The sequence below is a fragment of the Physcomitrium patens genome, chromosome 3, assembly GCF_059467195.1.
Source record: "Physcomitrium patens ecotype Gransden chromosome 3, ASM5946719v1, whole genome shotgun sequence".
NCBI lineage: Eukaryota > Viridiplantae > Streptophyta > Bryopsida > Funariales > Funariaceae > Physcomitrium > Physcomitrium patens.
The window spans coordinates 15,514,460-15,541,076 of record NC_143412.1 but is presented as its reverse complement, the minus strand read 5'-3'; the positions used below and the strand labels follow the sequence as shown (position 1 = coordinate 15,541,076).

Here is a 26,617-nt window from a genome sequence, read left to right as displayed (position 1 = left end):
GGGAGCTCTATTTGACGATTTTGAATGATGGATGAAGTTCTTCACTAGATTCTCCTCGATGTACTTTCGTAACTCTGCTAACTCCGTCTGCGATAGATTGTAGATTGGACCAAAAGGTGGTTGTGTTCTTTCTTGTAAGAATACGACGCAATCATATGGTCGGTGTTCCGGTAGCATGTCGGCATTCTTCTTTCAAAACACGTCTTTAAAATCCTTATATTGCTCAGGTATACTTGCTGTCGAGATCTTCTCCTCGGTAGTTGGAGCCGCATAAATGACAAATGGTGTGCCTTCCTTAGACGATCTTATAAACGCTCTTGCTCCAATGAATAAAGATTTCTCTATTCGGGGTTTTCTACTAGGCTTGCTCTTGGGTGGTTTTGTGGGAAAGGTCATCTTCCGTAACCTCCAATCTTTGGATGGGTTATGCTTTTCTAACCATGAAAGACCAAGAATAATAGGATTTGATGGGGTTCTAATAATATTAAAAATAATATGACTACTATGGCCCTTAAACATCACTTCTATAGATTCTGATTCATGGGTGACACTACTAGACAATAAAGGTCACCCATCTATGACCTCAACATGAATAGGTTTGGATTTTTGTACTAAAGGGATCTTATGACGCTTCACAAATTCTTCGTTTAAGAAACAAGCAGATGCTCCTGAATCTAATAATGCTAAGGTTCTCAGTTTCTAAGGGCCAATAAGCAAAGGGATTGTAAAGCAAAGGGCAGGTTGAGCGGAAAGAAAGGAACCTAGTTGTTGTTGCGATATTTCACTATCGAACCACACAGTTCCTATTGTGGCAGGGCATCCTTGTTTTCCTGAACAAACACGCCAATAGTCCTGACAATATGTTGATTTTGCTTCTTGGAGCAGTTTCCAAGTTTGTGGCCTTCTTCACCGCAATACAAGCATAGACCTTCCTCCATACGCCACTTTTTTTCTTCTAGAGTAAGGGATTTAACACATACTACATCAATTTGCAAGTCTTCTACTTCTGAATGTGAATTCACGCTGCTTGCCGACATAGTTAAGGCATGGTGAATCGTTTGTTGTCTTGAACGTTGGTCTTGGCGATGTTGAAATAGGTGGTTATCGTACTTCACAACTTGGCTAATAGCTTTGTTGAGCGTTTGTGGATCAAGAAGAGTTAACAGCAAATCCTTCACATCATCCTTTAAATTCCAATAGAATTGACTCATCAACGCTTCTTCATGCAAATTGATGTCGCATGCTAATTGCCTGAAGTCCGATGCATAGACTGATGTAGAGCGCATCCCTTGTCGTAGTGACCTGATCTTTGTTATAGCCCATCGAACCTTGTTGTGTTCACCAAATGCTTCTGCAAACGCCTCCAAAAAGGTTTCAAAGTTGTTTAGTATGGACGATCGTTTCTCAAACAAAGGAGCAAACGATGATAGAGCTTGCCCTGTAAGTAAGGTTCTAACAAGCCCAACACATGACTCCTCCGTTGGATAGCGTTCGGGCTGTAAAACTGTTATCAACCTGATTTGGTTGACAAATCCTCGAAACTTGGAATGTGTACCATCGAATTTATCCGAAAGGCTAACTCAGGGCTCCTTATGTTGTAGAACCAGCGGTGCTTGTCGAATCTGAGGCAAAGTTGCTTTGCCAAGTGCAAAAGTTTGAGGCTGGTGCAACCTAGATTGTGCCATCTCAAATGTTCCATCATTATCAAGCCTTGCCACGACTCCTTCAATCTCTGCAGTTCTTTGCGATAATGTAGCAAGGGTATTCATGATAGCATCCAACTTGGACTCCGAACTTTTTGTCATACTAATGTCTTGGTCTCTAGCCATTCTAAGCGAAGGACAGAAATGACTGTACAAGAAGACAATATTGGTTTAGAGGAGGGTATTCCGCATCTTCTAAAATGCCTTAAGAGCTTCAAGAAAAGAGGTAATCCACTCTCTCTAAGAAGAATAAGACTCTAATATTGTAATAAAAGAAGTATCAGTTTAGAGGAGGGTAATCCACAACCTCTAAAATGCTAGTACACTTCCAAGCAGAGGGGTAATCCGCACTCTAACGAGGAAGAAACTAGCTCTGATATTTGAGGTGAGTGAAGTCTCGACAAACTGTCACGAACATAAAATTACAGACTCGAGATCTAACAAGAAGTTCAAGAAGAACTGGCAAGAACTAGATTAATCAGATGAATACAAGAACAACACCAAAGAGGTGAGCTAGAGCTCCAAGAGATGTGTTGTCGAGACTGAAGAACTCTTCAGCCTTGATTCCAATATATATTCCTATTTAGGAAGCTTCTAGAAGGTTCTAGAGACTTGCTTCTAGAAGATTCAAGAAACTTGTTTCTAGAAGGTTCTAAGAACTATGTCTCTAACATCTTCTATTAGCTAAGAAGCTTCTAGAAGGTTCCAAAGACTTGTTTCTAGAAGGTTCTAGAAACTTGTCTCTAGAAGGTTCTAAGGATTATGTCTCTAACAGAATGTTTTCTATCCTATGACTTGCAAGAGACATCCTAGTATAAAATTTGATGAATTCCATCTCATAATATAGACTAAATTGTAAGGTTTAACAGTTTTATCATTTGAATTGTATACATTACATCACATGTTATATATATATATATATATATATACTTCAATCTCATTAGAAACTATCTGATTTTAAAATTATAGCTCATATATATATATATATATATATATATCTTAATCAAAAGACTACAATTGAATTTTGATTTAATTACATACCATAATTTATAATTATTAAAATTTCAAGAAAAAATTGATACAAAGAGTACTTTAAAAAACATTTAATCCTCAAAATATAAGCTTGTTGTTAGAAAAGTTCAATAGAACACAAAAGAATTATAAAAAAAGAATATACCAATCATATAAATATATATATATATATATACATGGATTTGAACTTGTCATAGAAAACACTAGTTTTTATAACCCAAGTATGTTATTATTATTGTACCAAAAGCTTTGAATGTTTGAAGAAGGGTATTTAAATAAACAACCTTATAAATGTACATATATAAGGTTGTTTATTTAAATACCCTTCTTCAAACACTTGTCCTGAAGTAAATAAATGGAGTACAGCTATATGATGATTCGACTAGGAAAATTGTAAAATGGTGATAAATTGAGTAATGTTTAGTAGCTTGAATATTTCTGGATGCTTGGTAATGTCTCAAGTTTTATTATTCAGTTTTAATGACAAGTAAATTCAGCATTTCATTGAGAGATTGTGAATGAAATAGTATGTTCCCATGTGTTGTTGATGTATTATATACAAAATATAAATTTGAGAAATTTTGGTCCATTTTTGAAAAAAAATTAAACTACCAGAAACAGAGTTTGTCTAAGTTCTCCGTGCCAATATATATATATATATATATATATTTGTATTCAACTTAAATTTGCTTGTACTATTATATTCTCTGACATTGTATTTTGCATTGTTGAGTCAGGCAAACTTGTCACATTCTTCACAAAGTATATTGATAATGTATCTCTGACTGAAAAGTTGTTCATTTATTTAATGCGAAAGTAGTGTATTGTACATCATTTTCAGCACATCTGAAAGTACGAAAAAAATAACATTTTAAGTCACCACAAAGTAAGAAAGTTATAGGGTAGAAAGTAGGCATGAAATATATGTGTCTTGTTATGTTCGAAGATACTCTGACAAGCCATTACTTTTGTGGACATTTGCATCCTCAACAACTTTATTTGATTTTACTTCTATATCAAGGACCACAAAAGGTAGGACTGTGTTAATCATAAGAAAGAAAATAAAATTAGAAAAAGAGAAGAAAGTAAAAATTTAAGCTACTAAACATACACTGTGTGAGTGTGTTTATTTTATTTTATTTTTAAAATTTAATTTGTTTGTACTTTTCAAATGAATATGGTCACTGTGTGTGTGCTTTTCAAATGTATAATTACATTGCACTTCCTTTTAGTGATCTTTACAGGAAAAATAAAATAAAATAAATAAAATTGGGAGAGGAGGCAATATACTGTGAGATTGAATGATAAAATAGCTCTCGGTTGTCAGTATAATTTGCACCAAATCTGGGTGCTTAGTATACTTGTAGAAGAATGAGAGATTGATCATACCAACGAGGATACACACCCATTACTACTGATGACTATACGAACAGTCCGACGGAAGAGCATCCAAGCGGATGAGTTCAAGGATGGATGACGAGGCGTCTGAATGGATGACGAGGCGTCTGAATGGATGACGAGGCGTCTGAATGGATGACGAGGCGTCTGAATGGATGACGAGGCGTCTGAATGGATGACGAGGCGTCTGAATGGATGACGAGGCGTCTGAATGGATGACGAGGCGTCTGAATGGATGACGAGGCGTCTGAATGGATGACGAGGCGTCTGAATGGATGACGAGGCGTCTGGATGGATGACGAGGCGTCTGAATGGATGACGAGGCGTCTGGATGGATGAAGAGGCGTCTGGATGGATGAAGAGGCGTCTGGGTGGATGAAGAGGCGTCTGGATGGATGAAGAGGCGTCTGGATGGATGGGTTCATGTGAATGCTTCTCCGTGAGGATGCGGGGCAGCTTGTTCCCTGATAGGGGAACACGAAGACAGCACTATGTAGACGGCTTTAACATTAGGGGAACAGGAAGGGAACGTCAGCGGTACGTCAACAGCATTCAAAGAGGGGTAGGGTATTATTTGTGACGGCCAGAGTCAGAGGTTCAGGAGAATTCTCATGGCTGCAAAAGGGTACAAGCGACCTCAGTACCACATCATTCTGAATCCAAATCATACTTTCTCAATTACGGTTTGTAACTAACTAACCAAAACACACACTCACACACATGCACACATATTAAATAAATTTTTATTTGTGCCTGGTTTGTGTTATATAAACTCACTTTATCTGTACATTCTAACACAAACCAGACACAAATATTTTATCTAATGTGTGTGTGTGTGTATATGTATATAGCCAAACACACCTAAGTTCATTCATGCATACTGCTGCTGTTTTTGTAGTCATATTCAAACATTGCAATTAATTGTGTTGGTTATTTGCCAGTGTTTAGAATTTTAATAAGCTCTCAACAAATTTCAGTGATTTGAGACATTTTATTCATTAGTTTCTGTTGATTATATATATATATATATATATATATATACATATGTGTAGACATTGACTTTTGAATGTGTGATTCTGACCTTTTCTTATTCATATTCTTTTTATTTCTATTTTTTGTGCAGTCGTGATGTGTAGAACCGTAGCTACCTCATTGCATGTCAGACAACATGATGCATTTTTTAAACTAAAAAGCTGTGTTCGAGATTCGAGATTCTATTCAAAAACTTAAAGCTTGTAGTGAACAGAGACCAACTGCTCTTGTGCAAAGAACACAACAAATAAATTACAATAATGTGTTGCACGAAGCATAATTCACAAAATGTACAGATCTAGTGAGTTTGGGAATTCATGAAGTTCATTGAAATAACCTTTTACAAACTCAAAAGTGGTAAGGTATTACTTTGGTAAAACTATTCGGTAGTTAATGGAATTAAAAAAGCAACAGAAAATAGCCCTTTTCAAACAAGCAAGTTTTAATAAAAGTTGGGCCCGAGAATTAAAGAGATTTGTTAAATGATGCTGGGATCTGATTGGAGGCCAGAAGCCCGCTCTGATAGGACAACTTAGGATTTAAATGGCTTATTTGAGTCATTGATATCCGCTGAGAACCGGAAGATGAACATGGCGCAGGCTCGGCCCTTGGACAGATTTTTGAACTAGAGGGAACGTTGGTCCACGCAGGACCGGCCGGGCGACCCGTTCCTCCTCCGCACGGCTAGACTGGGCCCGCCCGTGGTCTCGTGTGGCTCTTTCGACAGCCTCGCTCGAAGCGGTCTCAAGGCCCGTTTGGATTCTCGATCGCTGTGATCCGCTATTGTTCACGCTTGCTTCCTTCGCCTTTCTTAATCAACGCCCTCTTCGTTGCGCTACTTTTTGTTCAAATTTTGTGTCGAAAGGCCTCCCGTAGCCTTGGACATGCCCTGTTCATCGCAGAGCCAGTCGGCTTATCTTCAATTGGCTGTGTCTGTTGTGCAGCGAGAGTGAGGATACCGAGGTCACTGAGGTTTCGGAAGTGGTGCCATTAGGGGCATTGGGCGTTGGTTGTTGGAATTTTCGCGTATCGTTTCCTTGCGGAGGGTGTGTGTTCTAGGGGTTAGTGCGTAGTTTTCGAGAGAAGCTGACGTTGGGAAGTGAAGCGCTCGTCGATTGGGATAAGTGACAACTGTCTTCGTCTTCTGTCGATCTCCATGAGGATTGCTGCCGCTTTTCCTGCCGGAAATATGCTCTGTTTCTTTTTAGTAGTTTGGTGATTGTTTTGGTTGGTGTCTGTGTTGAGGAGCGCGCATCTTTTAGCTGCGCCTTTGTGAGATGCGATTAGTGAGAAGGAGAGTAGTGAAAGAGCGCAGCGATTAGGAGGTTTCTCGTCTTGGTGAGTAGTCTTTCTCTATCGGGTGGTTATATCTTGGTCTACTAGTTTCGGGAATCAGGGAGTTAGGTCTGTATTGTGTTGAATAGTGGAAGTGTCGTCGGTGGAGAGCGGAAATCAGAGAGCCGAGGCTATTGTTATTCCTGCGGTGGTGGCACTTGTGTTCTACAACTGGCTGGTACATCCGTGCTGGTCTCTGATACTGGCTCGAAGAAGTGGATTTTGAAGCATGCGGATTTCCCTTTGCCCCTGTTTCTTGATCTTAGCGCGACCTTGAATAGCTATTTTAGTGCATCTCATCCGCTGGATTAAGGAGGGTTCCGCAGTCGACGCAAGTGCAGACGATTTGAGTTTGGTTTTTGAGGAATCACGCCAGCTGATAGAGAGACAAGTTCAGGTGTCGTCTCTACGCAAGTCGCTTGTGAATTACGCTCCCCGATGCAATTTACGGACTTCAAGTGTTAGTAAATCCCTGCTCAGCTAATCTACCACCCCTTGTAGAGTGCTTAAACCTCGTCATCAAATTCTATTCAGCCTGCTTTCGTGCATCACAAGATGTCACAAATTCCGAACTTTAGTTAAACCATGATGAGTTTAGAAACCTCACTTACTGTAACGTTTCTTATCAGCTGCCTTCAAGAATTCATCGTCCAGTGCCTACATTGGACCACGCCATAATCCCTTTTAACACAAGACTTGGTGCTGGAATTGTCCTTCCAATATAGAAATTTATTCGGTTCATGCCGACGTATCAATTCAAGTTGTGCTCCTCTCACAGTTATACACTTGTGAGCTTCTAGAGCTCTAATGCGAGGCCATTAATACCTTCAGGGCTGATTGTTAACTGTCTTTCAGTTGTTGAAGCTCGTAAATGATGGAATATTTTATCTCAAAATGTTTCTTTCTCTTTAGAAGTAGACCTACCACTGCATCCGATCGATTTGAAGGAAATGGAGCCCTAGATGTCTTGTTTAGTTGCGATCCAGGGCCGCCTCCCGTTCGTCAGAGTGTAGGGGCCTCACCAATAATTGCATCTGACTCTACATAGCACTGCACATCAACAAAAATTGTGCCATACCCTCTTTCTTGAACCTTACACTGGTGCTACGACTATGGCAAACTTCTCCTATAGGTTTTGTAGAGTATCTCTAGCCAAGTGATGGGTGGTTTAATACACGTTTCTAGAAGTTCATGAAATATCATCACGTGAGACATCCACTCTTATCTGATGTGACGCTCACATGAGTTCAATGTCTGCAGCTCCCGTACGACACGTATAGTCGAAGTATGCGATACAGTTGTCTTCATCTTTTTTGAGCAACTGAGCGTTTAAATTATCAGTGGCAATCATGGGCATGAGTGAAGGTGACTCTGGCTACATGGTATGTATTTCTTTACGTTTGAACTCATTTGTTTTTGTTTATTTTCTTTTTCAACGAGTACGGAGATTCAGGTATGTGAATAGTGCCACCTCACAGTTCCCCACGTTTAGACCACATGCTAATGGTGGTAGACGAAGCAAATTGTTTAGTCACCTGATGATGGTTAAGGTTGCAACGACCTGTGTCAATATTCCTTCCTTGGCTTTCATCGTGAACGAAGAGATATTCATTTACTCTTTCCTGGACCGGAACGATGTTTTTCCCCGTCTGTCAGGCCAACTGCCGTGATATATAAGACCGAAATTCGATCTTAACAAACATACTCACAGAAACTGTCATACCCGTATGTTTCTGTGTAACTAGAAAAAAAATTCTGACCAGCAGACGTGTGGTGGTGTTGGACTTCCATGTGAATCTTAAGTATAATGAACGCATTTTTATTCGAGCAGACCTTGCTAGTGAGTGGGTGATTTATCACCCAGGTCATTTATTTATTTATTGTCAAAGTTCAACAACAACAGCAATATTATGTAAAGTATTTATCACTAGTCATTTAACTTTGTTTTACTTGCGTTATCTTAAGGTGTCCCAAGTGTGCTTGACTGACTTTTTAACGCTCCCTTGGCAGGGTTCATACGACACTAGCTACACTTCAGGGTAGATTTTCTCTGCTCGACGTTTGTATCCTCTCTTCTAATCTTGATAATCTGTAAATATTGTTATGTACACTATGTCACTGATATTCAAATACTCTTTAGTTGTTCGATGAACCCTTTTTACTCTTAGAAGATCTTCCTGGTTATGCTGAAAAGCTGCATGAAGGAGTTTTCGATGCGGTACATCTTTTTGTATTTTGATTAATTTCGCTGACTGTTTACTGTCTTCAATTTTCAGGGATGACACTTTTGCTGATATTCACAACTTGGACCACTGCATTAAGTATCTCAACCAGTCTTTAGTCACATTTGGCTTTCCATCCGGACTTAATCTCTACTCGACCGAACCCGTAAGCTTCTCCATTATTGTCGGGTTTCACGATCATTAATAGCGTGTACATTCAGGAGTTGTTAGCAACATGCTCTGAGCAGGAAAAGCACACACTTTCATATATTTTTGGATGCATACCATGTCCCTCTACGGTCATGATTCTGTGATGTCCCTGATAAGCGTTGCTAATATCGTCATATTCCTCCAGGCTTCAGTCGTGCGAACATGTAACTGCATATATGCCATGATTCAGCAGCGGCAACGGGACATTGAGTACCGTGAAGCAGCCAATGACTCTAGGCAAAGGTGCGACAACGAGTTTCTCGTGCCTTTGACTTAACTGGGTTTATCATAGATATTTAAACTCTCCTGAACATGGTGCTACTTATCATGCTTGCGTAGTGCATAGAATTCGGGGTGTTCTGTCGAAAAACAGCCGTCTTGTAGAGATTACTGAAATTGATGATGTGCTGTGCAGGCTCATGTCAGATATGTCAAGGCTTGAGGCCAAAGTCGAAAGGTTGACCGATCAACTGGCCAGTAAGGAACGTGAATTGCAAGCAATCACAAGCAAGGTACTACTGAACCTCTAAGTTACGAGCTTTAACTTCTTTCATCGTACATTTAACTGAATAACCACCGTGATGAATATGTTTTGAGCTGCCCCTTTATTAGATTCTAATTGAAATACAGTGTAGCGAATCTACTTCAGTCGGAGTTTTCTAACTTCAGGACAAGTGCTGCGTTTCTCCTGACTTGAGTGACTTGCTATTTGCTTTTCTATCGTTTTGTTTTGTTCTTCGAGCGTTAGTAATTCGCTCTTCTGCACACGGGCGGTTAACTGCGTATACGGCTGGTTCGTCATTTGAAGAATTTTTAGTTGGTCAAGTAGGTAGTGCTTGGGTTCGACGCCTAGGCGTTTTTATAAGGAGGCTTCATTCCTGGAGTCACTTTTTTTTTTTTGGTGAATATAGTCATCGCTCCTTCAGGATAGTAGTTAATACTCCTACGGCTTTCATTACGTTTATCCGGCATTCTCGACACCTAGAATGTTTTTTGGGATGTCTTACGAATCTTACCCAATATGAATTACTCTTAGAGCTCAGCAGATTCAATAGTTGCAAGGAGTTACACTTTGATAGGTTTACTTCCCGACCATTTAGGCTGACCTGAGCTGTCTCCCATCTTTCACATCTTAAGAAATATTTTACTTCCATCGATAGTAGTGGTAAGCTGGAGACGTTTATGAGTAGTTTGCTTACATGTGTTGTTGTCCTGAATATTAAATGTCACAGGAGCAAAAGGCGGCAGCCGCTAGCAGGTCCCAGATAGAGAGGTTACAGCATGAGAAGGATGAGTTTCAAAGAATGGTGATTACTACACAAGTGGGTAGACAATCTTCTTACTGTCTTGATTTGGAGCTAAGACACTCTTGAAACACATGCTTGTTTTGTCTTGATATCTTGCATTTCCTTAGTACGCTAGCAGCCTATTATATACAACCTAATCTATTTTACGGGTTCGATTCTTTCAGCAAGTGAAGACTCAGCAGATGCACGAGTTAAAGAAGAAAGAGAAGGAATACATCAAGTTGCAGGTATAAGGAATTTTCTTGTCTTAATAATTTCTTTTACAGCGTATTCCTAGACGACTGGTTCTCTTTTGCATAATGTTTCTATCATATTTGAATTGAGGTGAATGTATATCGTCTGGTACAGGAACGATTGAACCAAGTCTTGATGGAAAAGAAAAAGGAGTCCAAGACCGGGATTGAGATAATGAATTTGCTTCAGGTTCACTATTTTTTTTATTCGTTCATTTTTATTTGGATCGTTTCTTTGTAGTTAAGATGCATCTTAATCTTCAAATCCGACGGATCAGCCTCATATGCCTATTAATCCCCGATCGAAGAACTTTTTGATGGATAAGATTTTGTGTGGATGTGGCTGGTCTGAAGTTTTTGTTTATCACTTACATGCGGAGATAGTGTATATTCTAATATTCATGGTTCAGACATGAAATTGAACGAATAGTTTTATATTATATCTTAACTGTGTGCAGAAAGAAGGAAGGCAACGGGGCACCTGGAACACCAAGAAAGCGGATGGTGATTTCTACAAGATGATTGTAAGCAACCCTTTCCACCACACTGGAACACAGGCTTAGTGAGGTTTTACATGCAAATGGAGTCTAATGTTTTCTTTGTTTTTCTCTTGTTGCTATGGCCTGGTTTAAGAATCTCAACATCATGGATTCTGCACCTGATAAAGTTACCTGTTTTTGTTTTCAGGCATGTAATTTGATTTTCTACTCTCCTCGGCTAGAATTGCATGCATGACCAGGGATTTTAAAAGAATAAGTTTGCTGTTTTAAATATGATTGTTGCTGCTCCTCTCATGCAGGTGGATGCATACGAAGCTAAAAAACAGGAACTTGTCGCCGAAAACTCTGACTTGCGAGCTTTACTTCGATCCATGCAAGTATGACACTACTCGTTAGCTTCCCTTTCTTTGGCATTCAGATTTCATATTTCATTGTCGACCCAGAAATACACATTTCAGCTTGAAAAGAAAGTCTCAGAACTGTAAAATTCTATCAAGTGTGTTGTTTGAGCTAATCCTTATCAATATGTAGGGTGATATGCGTGACTTTCTGAATACTCCAAGTGGTCTAAGTAGACCCGGTACTGGAGTAAATTCTCAGGAACTCGAACCACCACCCACACCACTAGGCGGCCGAACGGTAATTTCAAATCATATTTTGTTTTCAAGTTTCACTCGCTTAGCGATCAGAATGTGGTGTAAGAATCACTTTGCAACGTGTTCTGCCCCAGGCAGTACAAGTTCAAGTGAAGGTAGCCAGTCATCAACCAGCCACTTCACTGAGTTGAATTTTATGCATTTTTACAGGATGTATTTGACCTACCTTTTCATATGGCAAGAGATCAAATTGAACAAAGTTTGCGTGCCAAGATGTCCACTATTAAGGTAAGAGTGTTGCAGCTCCTCCCCTATTACCAGATAGCTCTTGGTACGTTATGTTTTACCACCGAACCTCTTCTCAATAAGAGATAATCCAGAAAAATAAGGGTTGTAGACTTTCAGTAGTTATGCTCTTTCTGTGAGTTTCTAAAGAAATTGAGTCATTTCTTTTCTAATCAGTTGACGTTCTGAACACGCCTTACAAAGTGTTCCTGATGTATTCTTCCTCTTTCCAGGAACGCATGATTCAACTGCAAGGAAGAGAAACCAGTGAGCGCGAGCAAGCCCTTGAAGCACAGCTCGTTGAGGCTCGCAGTATCATTTCCGAACAGGTGCCTGTCGTATTCATCATCCTGATTGTTTATTTATTAATTTATTTGTGGCTGAATGGTTCTGTTTTAGCAAGCGAGGGATTTTTGAGAAGCAGTTGGTAGTGATGCTGATAATTCTTCTCTTTTCCAAAACATGTCTAAATTTGTGTTTATTGCATCTAACAAGAACTCCGACATGTGACGACTAGAAAGCAGTTGTGTGGGTTGACGACTCTGAGCATTGTGCATCACGTGCAGCTTTTTTTCTTATGATTTCTTCATTGGTGTTGCAGGCAAGTATGATGAACAAGCAAATGCCTGATGAGGCTGACAGCAGGTACCGTGGTTTCTTGCTTATTTCTAGAATTCAATCTATTTCATTGTAATGGAGTAGCGCCTTAATTCTTGACTCATCCTTTTCACTCTATTCCCTTAAGAAATACCGAATTTATTTTTCTGTTAGGATTTGGGGGTTTAAATATGTATCTAATATCTATCAGAAAACCACTATTTCTCTACAATTGGTAACTGAAACCTTCTTGCTTTGCAGAAACTTCATTACAGACCACACGGATTTAGAGAATAGAGCAAGCACTCCTCAGTATGTATGTGTCCATTCCTATTTTCTTACAATCCTGGATAATTTAACAAGGTTTATAGTTCAATCCATGTCAGATGACCTGAGATCGTGTACTGAATGAACAAATAGGTCGATCGGTGTGAAGAGAGCTTCCCAACTCTTTATGCCACACTGTTATGAATTTAGAAATGAATATAGTTACCCTTTTTCAAACAAAGAAAATAAGCATCAAACTAAACATTACCAATGGTAACCCAACATGCCTCGAGTGTGATTGCCAAAAGCACTGCCGAACTCAAACTCTATACCATCAGTTACCTCACGATTTAGCTGGTTGATTAGATTTAGCCATGGTCGTTCTTAGGTTGATCCTTGTACAGAAGACTTCTCTCTACTAGTTCTATTGTTTTTCAGTGATCTTGAAGGATTGTAATAGCTGGTTTGGACTGTGTTGTCAATTAGACTGATGATCCACCTTCTTGTGGTAGCAGGAGCAACGAGTTTCAAGGGTCAAGTCCTTTGAGCAACCCAATTTACTCAAGGTATTCTATCAATTGACTGTATACTCTTCAGAGTGGAATGCATAAATTGAATAGTATAGGATCTATAAATGCTGGATTCCAGTTTTAAGCTGCTTTGACTCTTTCGTTGTTTTACTTCTGCTTCTTGAAATGCTCATATATTTAAATCTGTGTTTTCAGAGCAACAGCGGAGAGAACGGGAATAATGGAGTAATTACGAATGATATGTCCAGCATTGGAAATGAATATTTTCTTAACAAGAAGGGTCTTGGCCCCCTTCGACCAAATCGGGTACCACTTGTGCCCACAGGGTACCAGTAGCGTTTATGGTTTGAATGGAACTACCAAGAATTTTCGAAGACTTGTTTTTGTCTAAGAAACAGTCATCATTTTTGGTTCTACTTCACCACTGTTGGAAATAGACGATTTACTGTGTGTAGAGACTCGGACCTTTCCCCGAAGGTTAAGGTTTCGAATATCGTAATCCTCCACTTGTGTGTTGATTTCTCTCCCTGAAGGGTATGTAAATTTTTGAGGCATGTGGTGCAGGCGACATTAGAAGTATTCCTATAGAACATGTCGCTTGTCACAACGCACATAGCCTGCATGTCGTTGTGCCATTGAAGTTCGACACAACTTGTGGCACAATTAGGATTGGAACCTATTTATCCCAATTTAATGCATCTCAGGCTCTCGACAACATCTCTTCTATGAAACTCACATCCCAGCAAAAACAGTTTTGATGGTTCCACTCAGATTGCGGTGTCGTATCTGGTTCCACAAGAACACTAGTCAATTTTTTATTTTTTTTTTTTTTTTGAAGTTGTGAATTGAGAATTCTTTTATTGTTGAGCATTCTGAAATGTATGACCTCGTCACCCACCAGTTTACAGTCAGGGGCTAATGTTACCAAGCGAACCGAACGCCAACGTCCTTGTTAAAACCGTAATGGACTCATTTCATTCTTGTCGTACCCAACCACAAACGGGGAAAAAACCAAATAATAAAAAAAAAAACAGAGAATAAGTGAATACTGTAACGCCATATTGAGAACATTCAAACATCACATCCAACAACTGGTCATTTCCACACGGTAAAGGACGCAACAATGTTGTTGAATTTGACAGTGGGTTTTTAGCATTGAAAGTCAACAGCATTGTTGAAACCTCCGCCAGAGAAATCAACTGCCAAACAACACCGATTTGCACACATGTCAAGCATCCACCTCATTCTCAATGCGTATTTGGCTGTTGACGTCAACAAAAACAACATAAACAACTCTTAAGCAACTCCTAAATAACAACAAAAACAACACCACGTGAACAAGACGCACGAAATCGCGGCCACTGCTACCTCTTGATCACGCATGACATGCTCTCGGTTACTCGCAGCAGGATGAGAGCACCTCTTTCAAAATCCCGATGCCGAGGCTTCTTCGCATTCAATGAATGCTGCAAGACTCCATCTCGCAAGTCCCAACGAGAACTCGATCACTTCTGCTCTCGCTTATTCTTCTTCTTCCAAACCCAACGTGGAAATGCCAAGCTGAGCTATCGTGGTGGACCCACAAAATAGAGAAAGATTCCAAATAAAACGTACTCTGACGTGTCTCACTATCTACTCTATCCCAAGCATGAGCCTGCCGCTGCCGCCGGGACCGCCCGTGTGAACATACACTCTACGATGATGAAGTATTTACGAAGATAAGCAGCGTGGTTTTATTTTATTATTTCATTGAGCAAGCCATCGGTAGATTTGATTCATACGTCGTCTTTCTTGGATTCTAGTTCGCAAACAGAGAGTTCGGCACAGGTTTTCCTGCACAGGAGTGTGTTGATGGTGTCCGGTTTGGTGGCAGTCTGTTTGGCGATCTTCTTACTGGAGCAGAACTGCGGCTTAAGAGTAAGTGGGGGCTCTGGTTCGAGGCTGTGAGCGCTTAGTTGCAAAGTGGGTGCGAGGATTTCTTTTTTTTCTTTTTTTCTGAACTTTTACAGTGAATTTTTAAAGTTGTGTTGAGTCGTCTTCGTGATGGTGGTTGTGATGGGTTTGATTTTTCTGCTTTTAAGTCGGATTAGGATTTTGAGTGAAGCTGGTGGTGAGGACATGCATGTGTTGAAGAGTAGATGAAGCTTGCCAGGGAAGCTTGGATGTTTGTAAGGGTGCGTCTTTCGGTGGAGTTTTTGGGTTCTTCGCGATGTTTAAAGAGAACGCTGGGATTAGGATTTTGGTTTGAATAGTCTTTAAGTTTCATTCTCGCGGCCGTTGGATGGCTGGTAGGAAGTGTATCTCTGTGCTTGTAACTGATGTCTATGAGATAGCTCGTTTTAACTTGTGATTCTCGAGTCCTAGTAATCTAGCATTCCTGAATTTTGTTGGGTTTGGTTCTGCTCTACTCTCTAAGTGTTAACTCAAAGCTGAGAAATGGTAAGTGTGTTATTCACGCTACACCATGTAAACGTAGACGGTGGAAGTGTGGCCACAGAAAGGGTATTGTAGAAGTTATACGTTGATGTTAGATGTTTCTCCAGCCATTTGATAGTCCGTCTAGTTTGTGTACGTTATATTGTTCCTTGGTTTCTCCCTTAATGTCAGTTGCAGGTTTGAGTATGATCAAGCAGATTCTATGCAAGGGCTTAACGACAGTCGGAGTTTCTTCTAATTCTGGATTCAGAATACTGAAACTACTGAAAAGTTCGTTTATGAGTTGTTATAATTGTGCTGAAGGCAAATAGATTGCCCCCCAGGTTGAATCTTGTGCTAGAAGGTAACCTTGCCGCTAATTGACAACAAGTCAGTGATATTCATAGCAAGCATGTTGTGGTCTTGTCTGTGTGGATCAGGGCTTTTCAAGTAGTTGCGAGGACCAGGATTCAAGATTCTTTCTGAGGGGTTCACACATATGCTTGAGCAAGGTTGGCCGAGCTCTACAGTAATATTTTCGTGTAAGCGAGTTTTGTGCTCATCTTATCGGTGAAAACTAATGCTGGTTAAGTTCATTCTGTAATCAGTAGTTACTTAACTAATAGGGAACGATAGGGGCTCATGGTTAGATGTATTAGAGACATTCAGAATCAAGCAGTTCACAATGGGAGGGAAAGTGTACTCAAGAAATCTGGAGCGGGAAAGTGACTTGGGGGATGGCTGGAAATTCGGTGTTAGGCATGAGAATATGAATTCAGGCGGTGGAGAGAGCGTGCAAATGCAGCCCCAAGCCATCTTTGGTTTCTCTCTATTGCAAGGTCTCCGTGGTAATCCCATGGAAGACTTTCATGTCGCAGAGTTTCGCAATATCGATGGCGAGGAGGTACCAATCCACCTCCTTTCAAATTGTCTACGTTTTCCGTCATGACAATATGAAGGCTCTGGAAATTGGTTACCGGCAATTTGAAGGTGGAACACTTGCTGTTATTTGTTGCAAGTACAACGATTTTCAATGGCGAACAAACTATGCTGGTATAATATGGGGGTTTGGTCAATAATCTTGACTCTTCAGTGAGTTTTGTCACTTTTTTCCTGTATGCGAAGAGATTTCTCATCCAGGATATTTGGAACAAGGGTGCAACTCAGCAATGTCTTCTTTTCTTTCATCACACTTTTGCTCAATTTGATCATATATATATATATATATATATATATAATTATCCTTCAAAACTTTTCTGTGCCGAACTAATTCTGTTTCATTCAAATTTTGACTTTCAGATAGGTCTATTTGGAATCATTGATTCACACGGAGGACCTTGTGTGGGAAAATATGTGCAACAACACCTTTTTGACAACATTTTGAATGAAGGGGGTGTCCGCTTAGATCCAGCAGGTGCCACACGGGATGGATATCTCCTCACCGACAGAAATATTTTGGAGGGTTCACATGCGGGGGGTTGCAGTGCTGTCACAGCTATGCTTGTGGATCATGGAAGCCGTTTAATAGTGGCTAATGTTGGAGATGCTCGGGCAGTTCTTGCGAAAAATGGGATAGCTGTGCAGCTTTCAGTTGATCATGATCCAGGAAGCCCCACCGAAAGGGCCAGCGTTGAGAGAAGGGGAGGCATGGTTACCCAAATTCCTGGTATGAAATGTGATATTGATTCAGAAGTCTGAGGCTCTTGTCTTTGTTGCTTTAGAGACCGATTCCTCTTGTTTTAGGTTTCAAAAGACAATTGAGAAAAGTTTGGCTGGTGCCTACAGCTGTGTAGAACTGTTCCACTTGGCACTAGTGTTCTCTTCCTGTATGACACTCATTTCTTACGTAATGTCTAATGCAGGTGATCATTGGAGAGTGGATGGGTTAGTATCTGTTGCGAGAGCGTTTGGTGATAAATCTTTGAAAGAGCACATGACTGCTAGACCAGACTTGGCTGATCTCGTAGTCGACCTGTCTTGTGAATTCCTGATTCTTGGAAGTAATGGACTGTGGACGGTCTTCACTAACCAGGAAGTTGTTGATATTGTGCACAAGACCAAAGACCCTATGAATGCTGCACAAGAGCTGGTCTGCGAAGCACGAAATAGATATAGCGAAGACGACATTTCTTGTGCAGTCATTCAGTTCAAAGAACTGTAAAGGTCTTGGGCCGAATATGCAACATCAGTGATTTAGATGGTTCAGATTAGAAAGATAGATTTCCCGAGTGTTGGAACGCTACTTTGTCGGGGTGTAAGTGCCCCAAGTCCGTCGATGATACAGTCAGAACCTGTTCCTTTGTGTGAGGTACTTAGCAGGTGGGGACTGTTCGTGGGTGAGATGCATGTGTTGATACATCTAAACAGCTTCCATCTACAATGCAGTTTTCACTTTCAATATGCATATAACGTACTGCATTTCCGCTTCTATGACAATAATCGCTTTTCATGTGAAGTCGTTGTGGCTACATTGATGCACTGCTAGTGCATACACCAGTCACTGAAACTCGAGACAGTGAATAAAGTTCTTTTCACGTGTTATGGACAACAGGTCTACTGAGCAGCCAATTTTGGGGTTGGAACATCCACTAATCATGGACAAGGAGTTCCATCTATCTATTTCTCTGCGCAACTACTCCCTCTGAGTAAATTAGCATATGAAGAGCAATACGGATTCAATATAGGACGGTCAAGTTGCGGACCAAGCCACGACCATAAGGAATTTTCGGGATGAAGAGTATCAGTGTGTACAAGTCGACGATTACTTCTACAACCGAGGGATGCTGTAGTCATTCAGGACAAGCCAGGGGAATACAATCGCACCTCAGCAGCTAGGTATTCGAGGACGGCAGCAAGGTACACTGGAGCACCTGCACCGACTCTTGTAGCATACTTCCCAGCCTTCAAAAAACGGGATATCCTTCCAACGGGAAATTGTAGCCCCGCTTTGCTGGATCTAGACACGGCCTTTTTCCCAGCATTCTTTCCTCTTCCTGACATCTCTGCTTTAAGTCTGCACCATTAACAGCAACCGTGACAAGCAACACAGAACCGAGCACCAGTACGTGAAGGATTGATCCGCTGCTCTGCATTAAATCCTTCGGCCAAATTTCAACCAGGGTCTGATCTCTACGCAACTTTCACGTCGGTGTAGCAACGTCCGATGGAATATACCTTCGTTCTCATGGACGGACGGACGCATTGGATCCCCGTACCGCACGACGGACGACGGACGATGGACGAGGAACGTCCATCCAAGGGGGTTTTCCCGCCAATTAACCTCCCGCCCAAAATGCCTCGGCTGAGCTGTTCGCCTAAAAAGGGAAAGACCCATTAGTGGCGTGTACGTATTAATTGATTATTCTTACAAGACAAGCGTGTTTTAGTATTTAATAAAACTAGTATTTAAATGTTGTGCATTTCTTATCTTGGAATGGAAGTACATACATGGCAATGGCATGAGATAATATTGATTTGAAATTATTAATTGTTTAATATCATACACTGTTTGCTAGTAAAACAAGTTCTTGTTAGTTGAAATAATGTATGCAATAATTTTTTTAATTTATTTTCATGGGAAGTTGATAACTTACATTGCCATCTCATTATCATGTTCCAATGTTTGCAAACATTGCTTAAAATTTATCAAGGACATAGATTCATGTATTTATGCTTGAAACATGTGCATGTATGAATGTTAATAAAAGTTATGTTTCTAAGGGCAAATTTCAATGTTCTCCATGGAAGCACAAGATTTATACACAAAAATAGTTTTTTTGTAAAAGGGATTTTGGTACAGTGATATAATATATATATATATATATATATATATATATATCTGGTTGTGACCTTGCACTTCGTTTGTTGACAATGGCTATCATGCAAGTCTGGAAAAATCTTCTAAATCAATAAACCATTCCATATTTCAAACAGCAAGAAAGGTTGTTTGATTGGTTTATATTTACTTTTTATCAATCAAACAATCGTTCCCTTGAGTATACTTGCGAGAGTGCAAGTGAGCTGATTTATGTAGGGCTATCTCAAGAGAAATGGGTGTGTAACTTTTTTCTACTCCGTTCCAGCATCGCTTCTCGCAGCGACTCAGCCTGCGGATGTTTCGACAGTATGAAGTCAAAAAGCATGTCACAATAGATTTGTCAAGTTCAATAGTTGTGGAGAGGAAATTAACACGTATGTGTGGCCCTCAGGTTAGCCCAGGAGGGTCTTCCCAAACTTGCACCTGTTAGGTTGCATTCAATTGAAGCCAAAACGCTTGATATACTCCATTGAATATTTATTTATCATGGCAATTATTGCAATTGATAATTGGGGCGAATTGAGCCTGTGCCTGGGAAGAAAGTTGATTACACGGGAGTGAAGATTATACTAGCTGTGTGTTTGCATCTGTTATAATTACTATTATAAGAATCATCGTCGTCATCATTATAAACATTATGCCGGTAAGTTGTTGGTTTTCTTTTTCATTTTTTTTGGCGTAAATTTTTCCAGCACTGTGCGCCCTTCCGCCTGTGAATACTGAATGAGCTCAAGCTGTGTACAGCACTATGTATTTGTTGATTTCGTGATAAAAACGTGGCCAACGGTATGGGTTTCCACTAGCATATTTTGTAAATCACAAAAACAAACACCTGTTCATAATTTCAGATTTTGTACATTACAGCAGAATATATGGTGTACGTTTACAACCTGGTAAATTACAGAATATGGGTAATTTTGAAACCCATTTATTTTTTTCCCACATCATTGCGTAGAGTTCAATTTGAGTGCCACAATATATCACACCACACACTGCAACCTCGTGTTCACTCGTTTACTTTACGTTGAAGTATATATATATATATATTGCATCAATACTTCGGCATGTAGGCTCTGAACACTCTTGTGGGTCCATACTCATTTCAAAATGCAGAAACTCAGATACATACAGCAGATGCATCCTGTGAATAGATTAGAAGTGAAGCAAAACCAATGCACACTTTTCTTGTTCTTCCACTTCATCCTATTCGTTCTCTGGAAGCCTGTTTCGCGCGGGGAGTCAGTCCCCAGGCCCGATCGCGCCTCGTAGATCGCAGCGGAAGTTTCAAAAACTTCCTCCCTCCCTCCCTCGCAAGCTCCACCTTACCCGCCAAAATTCCTCCTCCGTCATTCGATATCCGGACTTCCAAACCACAGCATCCATTTGAAACTCTGCTTTCCCGCCACCTCCATGCTCCCGATGGAGGGATGGCGAAATCAAATTGCGCCGTCCGATGGTGCGGCGTCATGGAATCGACGGCACGGATCACGTGAAAGTCGATCCGCGTGATTGCTGGCCATTGGCCCCTGCGAGTGGAGGACAGCATATAAAGCTTCCCCTCTAATTCGATGGGAAAGTCTCCTCGGTGTTCGTTGTCTTCGCCCCTCGCCATACTTGTGTTGAGTTCTCACGCCCTCTCAGCGCTTTCTCATTTGCGTTTCTTAGCTCTTGTATTTGAATCATGTCAGGACGAGGGAAGAGCTCTGGGAAGAAGACCGTGTCTCGGTCGAGCAAGGCGGGACTTCAGTTTCCTGTTGGAAGGATTGCGCGTTTCTTGAAGGCTGGGAAGTACGCCACGCGTGTGGGAGCCGGCGCTCCTGTGTATCTTGCTGCTGTTCTTGAGTACCTCGCTGCTGAGGTAACTGTTTCATTCTCTCATGAACCATTTGTTTAGGCTTTCTTACCTAGCGCACTTGGGGTCCCCCCCCACACCCACGCACACACACAAATTTACAAACACTCATGTGTATATATATGCTAAGAACTTTGTTCCGAGATAGGGGTGGACTGACCCGTTCTTGTGCAAAGAGATGTTTTTGTTTCTTACTTATCTTCTTTGACCCAGGTCCTCGAGTTGGCTGGGAACGCTTCTCGGGATAATAAGAAGACTAGGATTGTGCCGCGTCACATCCAGCTCGCAGTAAGGAACGATGAAGAGCTCAGCAGACTTCTTGGACAAGTCACTATAGCAAACGGAGGAGTGCTGCCTAACATTCACACTGTTCTTCTTCCGAAGAAGACCGGTGTGACCGCAGGAAAGCCCGGCAAGGCGGGCTCACCAGAGTAGGATCGAGCTTCTTCAACGGTAACAGAAACAATGGTGTTTAATAACACCACCTACTTATTGAGTTAATGTCAACTTCTACGGGTTTGAGGGTCGAAAGTGTTTAATGGTTTGTTCCTACAGATCTATTTAACACCAATTACGTGATTTTGCAGATCGTATACCTAGTTCTAATGGTCACTACCTATCAGCGCAATCCCTGATCCTAATAGGTAATTATTTGCAACTTAGGCAAAATTCTTAATTGCGCTGCCTGCGGTATGCTGTCCTTTCAAATCTATTAAGGTATTATATCGATCTATTACATTGGTGTTGTCTGCCTGCAGCAGAGTGGATTGTCGACAGCCAGTTTCGCGGATTCCACCCGGGGTCTTTGGTGGCAGAGCCTATGGCACGTAACTTTTAAATAAAGATCGGGACGAGGCCAAATTAGACACCTAACTGTTCGTGGAACTCTAAGGTGGCCCACCTTGGGTACACGCCTTGTCTTACCGAGGCGCATTAGCTTCTTGATCAAAGGTGAAGCTGGAATTGTTCTGCCAATACGTCATCTGAGGCGCTGCAGATATTGTCTGTTTCTAAATCAGAGAATTTCCATTGCAAGATGCCTCTACTGGTGTTGTGAAGTCCTACACCAACTCAGTTTCTTCGTTTTAAAACCCTACTGGATCTGTGGATCATTCCTTCAGTGGAACAATCCCGCTTGGAAATGGAAACAATGTAGTAACCGTAGTTCACGGACTAATTCCACAGGCGCAACGGATGATTTCTGCTCAATGTTCAGCCTGTGAATTTAATCCAGCTAAGTTTTTGTAACCATCACCAATATTACTGTTCTGGCAATTATATATCCTAATTGAATGATTCAACCCATTACACATATTTTTCTAAAGGTCTAATTTCTTTCAATGCTTCCTCGATACTTACGGAATGTGTAGGGACACGTTTAAAAGGAGATCAAAATACCGTCCTTACAGTTATTATTTATTTGTTTTTAAGTCAGACACATGTTGATGCTTATGTTATTGCACAGAATAAATATACAAAGCTAGGCCAATTGAATTGTTTCTGTTAATTTACTGTAAATATTTAAAGCCATATTACATCAACTTGCATAAGATCATCCAGATTTTTTAACATAACCCTGCTACACTTTGATTAACATATGCCACCGTATCCTTCCATTCTTGTTCTCTTGGAAAATTGATAGTTATTACGTACAACCATTTGCCCGCTCTGCCCTTAAGAGCAAACACAAGTTCACAAATAAAATTTCTCTTTCTCCCAATCAAAATCATACGCATGTACGTAAAATTTAGCAATATGTATCGAAGGAAGAAAGGTATGTTCCCAAAGGTAGGTTTCTTGAACTTCTCTACAACCCGTTTTCTACCTTATTTGAACAGGTTGCCGAACAATCCACTGTGATTGCTTTAATCTGCAAGTAGCTGTAATAATCACTACCTAAGATACGATCTTCGCCCAATTCAAAACAAAAGCATTCCTTACAAATTTACCTTCAAGAAAGCCATCACGATGACAATGAAAAAGAACTAACATAAATACTGCGAGATCGTAAACCAAATTGTGACAGATTCCTCTAGTTCCATTACGAACCTCAAATATACAACCATTCTGTAAAATATGTTTCGATGGCTAACCCGCGTCATTCGCTGAAAAAGCTCATACGTCCAATCGTATACAACCATTTCTGTCTCCAAATATAATCTACGAGAGCTTTTCTTGCCCCGAACAGACTCTATCGTCGAAAAACAATCAAAACCACATTATACCGACAAAAACGTTCACAACGGTCCTTCTGTTCCATTGCCTACAAATCCACCCAACAAAGACCCACAAAACAGGAACCACAATAATCTTAACCCTATTCACGTGGATACATCGACACATACAAGGGCAATAAACCCGAGAGCTTTGACTTCCACAAACCAGCAGTCCATACACACATCATCCCAAACTCCTCACATACACACCCATCTGCCACCTCACTCACTTCATCACCACCATCACAGCTCTGCATCAAATACATGGTATGTTCGCACTCACACTCCCTCGCACTGCCACACCATTGCCATCCTCCCACTCCACATGCAACGCCATCTGCACACATCCACATCCGCTTCGCTCCTTCATAAAAATTTTACTCTTTTTATTCCCCACAAGTCTATCAACATCCTCGCCTACTGCTAACCTCACTTGCGAGCATCCTACCCGTATCTCCAACTCCACCCATCCTCATACGCCAACCCGGCCCCCTCACCCTCTGCCATCCCCCAATAAATCACCACTGCACCTGCTGCTACCCTCCACCGACTCTCCGCACGCACGTGCATCCCACACCGCCACCGTCGCATCATGTGCTCCACTCCACCTCCAAGCGCATTGCACCTGCGCCTCGCTCCCTCCGCCGTCTCCGGCAACTTCTACGGCCCATGCTACTCGCTGCCCTCCCCCCTACACTCGCTACACTACTACTGCAGGTCCTCCTCCTTGTGAGTCTCGATCACCAGGTCCGACGTCGGGTACGCCACGCACGTCAGCACGAACCCCTTCTCCATTTGCTCGTCGTCCAGGAATGACCCGTCCGACTGGTCCACCGTGCCCTCCTTGATTTGCCCCGCGCACGTCGAGCACGCACCGGCTCGGCACGAGTACGGAAGGTCCACTCCCGCCTCCTCCGCGGCATCCAAGATGTACGTCGACCCGTCCACCTCGAACGTCACGTCCCCCGCATCCTTCGTCTTCAGCGTCACGGTGTACCCTGCCTTCACGCTGCCCCGGCTGCTGGCTTGCAAACCGGCGAACCGGCTGCTCGCGTTGCTCCACCCCATGCTCACGTGATTCCTCGACGACGCCTGCGAACACGGTGAAGCCGCTGCCACCGCTGCAGACCCCACCGGCACCACGCTCCTCGACACAGCTGCCGCCATCTTTCCTGCCTTGCCAACCCAAAGGACAGATTTCCACTACGTCAGTCACTGCACACGATCGCAAACGGCATCCGCGTCCGTGCAGCAGCTGAATCCCGCTCAATCCACGATTCCACCAATTCGAAAACCCCACGCACCGCCCTCACGACTTCACAGTGCTGCCTCGAATGCCCTCCAAGAACAACGCAACCCACTCCACGCACCACATTCCATGAACGACCGACCGACCGACAGACCGACCCATGGGGCAGAGTCAAGGCGGTTTCACCAGGCAACCAACTGAGGATCCGTGATGCGTGGCGATCCACGTTCAATTCCCCCAACCTCCCGAGGCATCAAGAACGCCGACACAGACCAAGGCGGCGAGGCGACATACAGAAGAAAATAGCAACCTCGATGATACTGGAATCCAACACGCGGGACTCCCATTCGTCTCCACCCTAAAATCACACCATCTCTCACTCTCGCATCATAAATCACACCACACAAATACCCAACCTGCCATCGGAAACTGACCCTGGGCTAACCGTAGAGAACAGGAAACTCAGAACACGGGACTGCATACCAACCTGAATAGTTAGGCTTTCAAGAGCGAAGGCTTGAGGGGAGCCGCCCACACCACCCGAGACACACACACAGTTACACACACAAACACACGCTCCTGCACCAAGCGCGACCGGCCCGCTGTTGAAATGCGACGATCGCACACACCCGCCGACTGCGCGACAACCAAGAGACAAAATCAGGACAGTCGCACAAACGGGACAACACCGAGTTCTGAGTCGAGATGGATCGTGCAGATAGTTAGAATTCGGAACCAACGGCTCCGATGCGAGCGAGAACACGAACACAGATGAAGAAGCAGGGTAGTCGGCATTGGGACACGCTGGGCGGTGCTTTACTTACGGCTTTGCAGCATTGACGGCTCTGCGGGCAGCGTCGAGAGGGCAGCCCGTGGTAATGGTCCGGGCAGCTGAGATTCTAAATAATTGGAAGTAGCATCAAAGCCTTGGGAAGGGCCGGGCAGGGCAGGGTATGGATGAATGTATGGATGGGTGGATGGTGGCCCTGGCTCGCTTTGCTGCTGCTGTGCTGTCTGGGTGCCCTAATGGGGCCAGCTATGCGGCGACGAGCTTCACTTCACGGCACGCGCCTTGGCTGCCCAGAGATGCATTTTGTGGTGCCCGTGGACGAAGTTGTTGAGGCGCTGCTGCTGCTGCTGCCCTTTATCCTTGCATTCGTTCTTCGTCTTCTTCGTTTGAGAGCTCGTCTTCAGTTTGGGGATGTCGGGAACGAACTCCCTCCCTCAGGTCACCCCCAATCGCATCTCGATGATTTGTGTATGAAATGTGGATGATGCTATTGTTTTTCTCCTGGAAATTAAATAAAAAGACTAGAACAAACACGCTTAGAGTTCAATATTAGTTTTTTTCTTTCTTATAAAATAAATATTGCTTAATTGAAAGTAGTTTTTAAATCTAGTTTTATGACTTCTACTTATTTTTATTAAAGCAATTAAGGTTTAGCCATTAATTTGTTATTTCTAGTAGAAAATCTCTTTCATGATACCACAACTAACAATTATAGGTCCCATGCTACCACTAGATTCTACAATTTCTTACTTATTATAATTATTAATACTTCTTGTTATGAATTTGAACTTTAATTCTTTTAAATATTACAATCTCAAGTTGTTATATAAATAAGAATCTTGTATTACAATACAAATTGGAAGTCTTAAAATAGAGTGCATCAAGTCTAATGAAGGTTATTGATTGACAACCATTACCATTTGGAGATTTTATGGAAGAAACCAAACTATTTAAAAGCAATGTTAGAAGATTAAATATTGATTACAATTTTCAATATCATTAAATATTTTCCAAATATGGTGGTACTTTAC

General features: G+C 41.8%; 4 protein-coding genes across 18 annotated transcripts; 3 read left to right on the top strand and 1 right to left on the bottom strand.

Moving 5' to 3' along the window:
• Positions 1-5,888: 5,888 nt before the first annotated feature.
• LOC112280522 (uncharacterized) lies at positions 5,889-13,978 on the top strand. 10 transcript variants are annotated; one of them, XM_024516097.3, is made up of 18 exons: positions 5,889-6,897; positions 7,761-7,882; positions 8,511-8,539; positions 8,777-8,888; positions 9,078-9,175; positions 9,348-9,444; positions 10,165-10,254; positions 10,404-10,466; positions 10,588-10,662; positions 10,931-10,996; positions 11,272-11,349; positions 11,504-11,611; positions 11,779-11,856; positions 12,087-12,182; positions 12,455-12,498; positions 12,712-12,766; positions 13,230-13,283; positions 13,443-13,978. In XM_024516097.3, exons 2-18 carry the CDS (start codon positions 7,850-7,852, stop codon positions 13,581-13,583), a joined length of 1,317 nt encoding a protein of 438 aa, XP_024371865.1. In that variant the 5' UTR covers positions 5,889-6,897; positions 7,761-7,849; the 3' UTR covers positions 13,584-13,978. The 10 variants fall into 10 exon arrangements, with proteins under 10 accessions (XP_024371865.1, XP_024371873.1, XP_024371870.1 ...); XM_024516102.3 differs by having other exon boundaries at positions 5,913-6,897; positions 13,233-13,283; XM_073532778.2 differs by having other exon boundaries at positions 5,950-6,897; positions 12,712-12,762; positions 13,233-13,283.
• Positions 13,979-15,060: 1,082 nt separating this feature from the next.
• Positions 15,061-18,210, top strand: LOC112280523 (putative protein phosphatase 2C 17). 5 transcript variants are annotated; one of them, XM_024516109.3, is made up of 5 exons: positions 15,061-15,164; positions 16,103-16,174; positions 16,422-16,566; positions 16,962-17,328; positions 17,525-18,210. In XM_024516109.3, the coding sequence occupies exons 3-5, from the start codon at positions 16,432-16,434 to the stop codon at positions 17,821-17,823; spliced, it is 801 nt and encodes a 266-aa protein (XP_024371877.1). In that variant the 5' UTR covers positions 15,061-15,164; positions 16,103-16,174; positions 16,422-16,431; the 3' UTR covers positions 17,824-18,210. The 5 variants fall into 5 exon arrangements, with proteins under 5 accessions (XP_024371877.1, XP_024371876.1, XP_090105069.1 ...); XM_024516108.3 differs by having other exon boundaries at positions 16,103-16,204; XM_024516110.3 differs by lacking the exon at positions 15,061-15,164 and adding an exon at positions 15,341-15,686 and having other exon boundaries at positions 16,103-16,204.
• A 2,853-nt stretch (positions 18,211-21,063) lies between these two features.
• Positions 21,064-22,645, top strand: LOC112279980 (histone H2AX). Of its 2 annotated transcripts, none has more exons than XM_024514829.3 (4): positions 21,064-21,337; positions 21,545-21,784; positions 21,919-21,975; positions 22,093-22,645. In XM_024514829.3, the coding sequence occupies exons 1-2, from the start codon at positions 21,161-21,163 to the stop codon at positions 21,764-21,766; spliced, it is 399 nt and encodes a 132-aa protein (XP_024370597.1). In that variant the 5' UTR covers positions 21,064-21,160; the 3' UTR covers positions 21,767-21,784; positions 21,919-21,975; positions 22,093-22,645. The 2 variants fall into 2 exon arrangements, with proteins under 2 accessions (XP_024370597.1, XP_024370598.1); XM_024514830.3 differs by having other exon boundaries at positions 22,090-22,645.
• A 1,267-nt stretch (positions 22,646-23,912) lies between these two features.
• LOC112279978 (ferredoxin) lies at positions 23,913-25,615 on the bottom strand. Its single transcript, XM_024514823.3, has 2 exons — positions 25,284-25,615; positions 23,913-24,723 (listed from the first exon to the last, which is right to left on the bottom strand). Exon 2 carries the CDS (start codon positions 24,712-24,714, stop codon positions 24,256-24,258), a length of 459 nt encoding a protein of 152 aa, XP_024370591.1. The 5' UTR covers positions 24,715-24,723; positions 25,284-25,615; the 3' UTR covers positions 23,913-24,255.
• Positions 25,616-26,617: the final 1,002 nt, after the last annotated feature.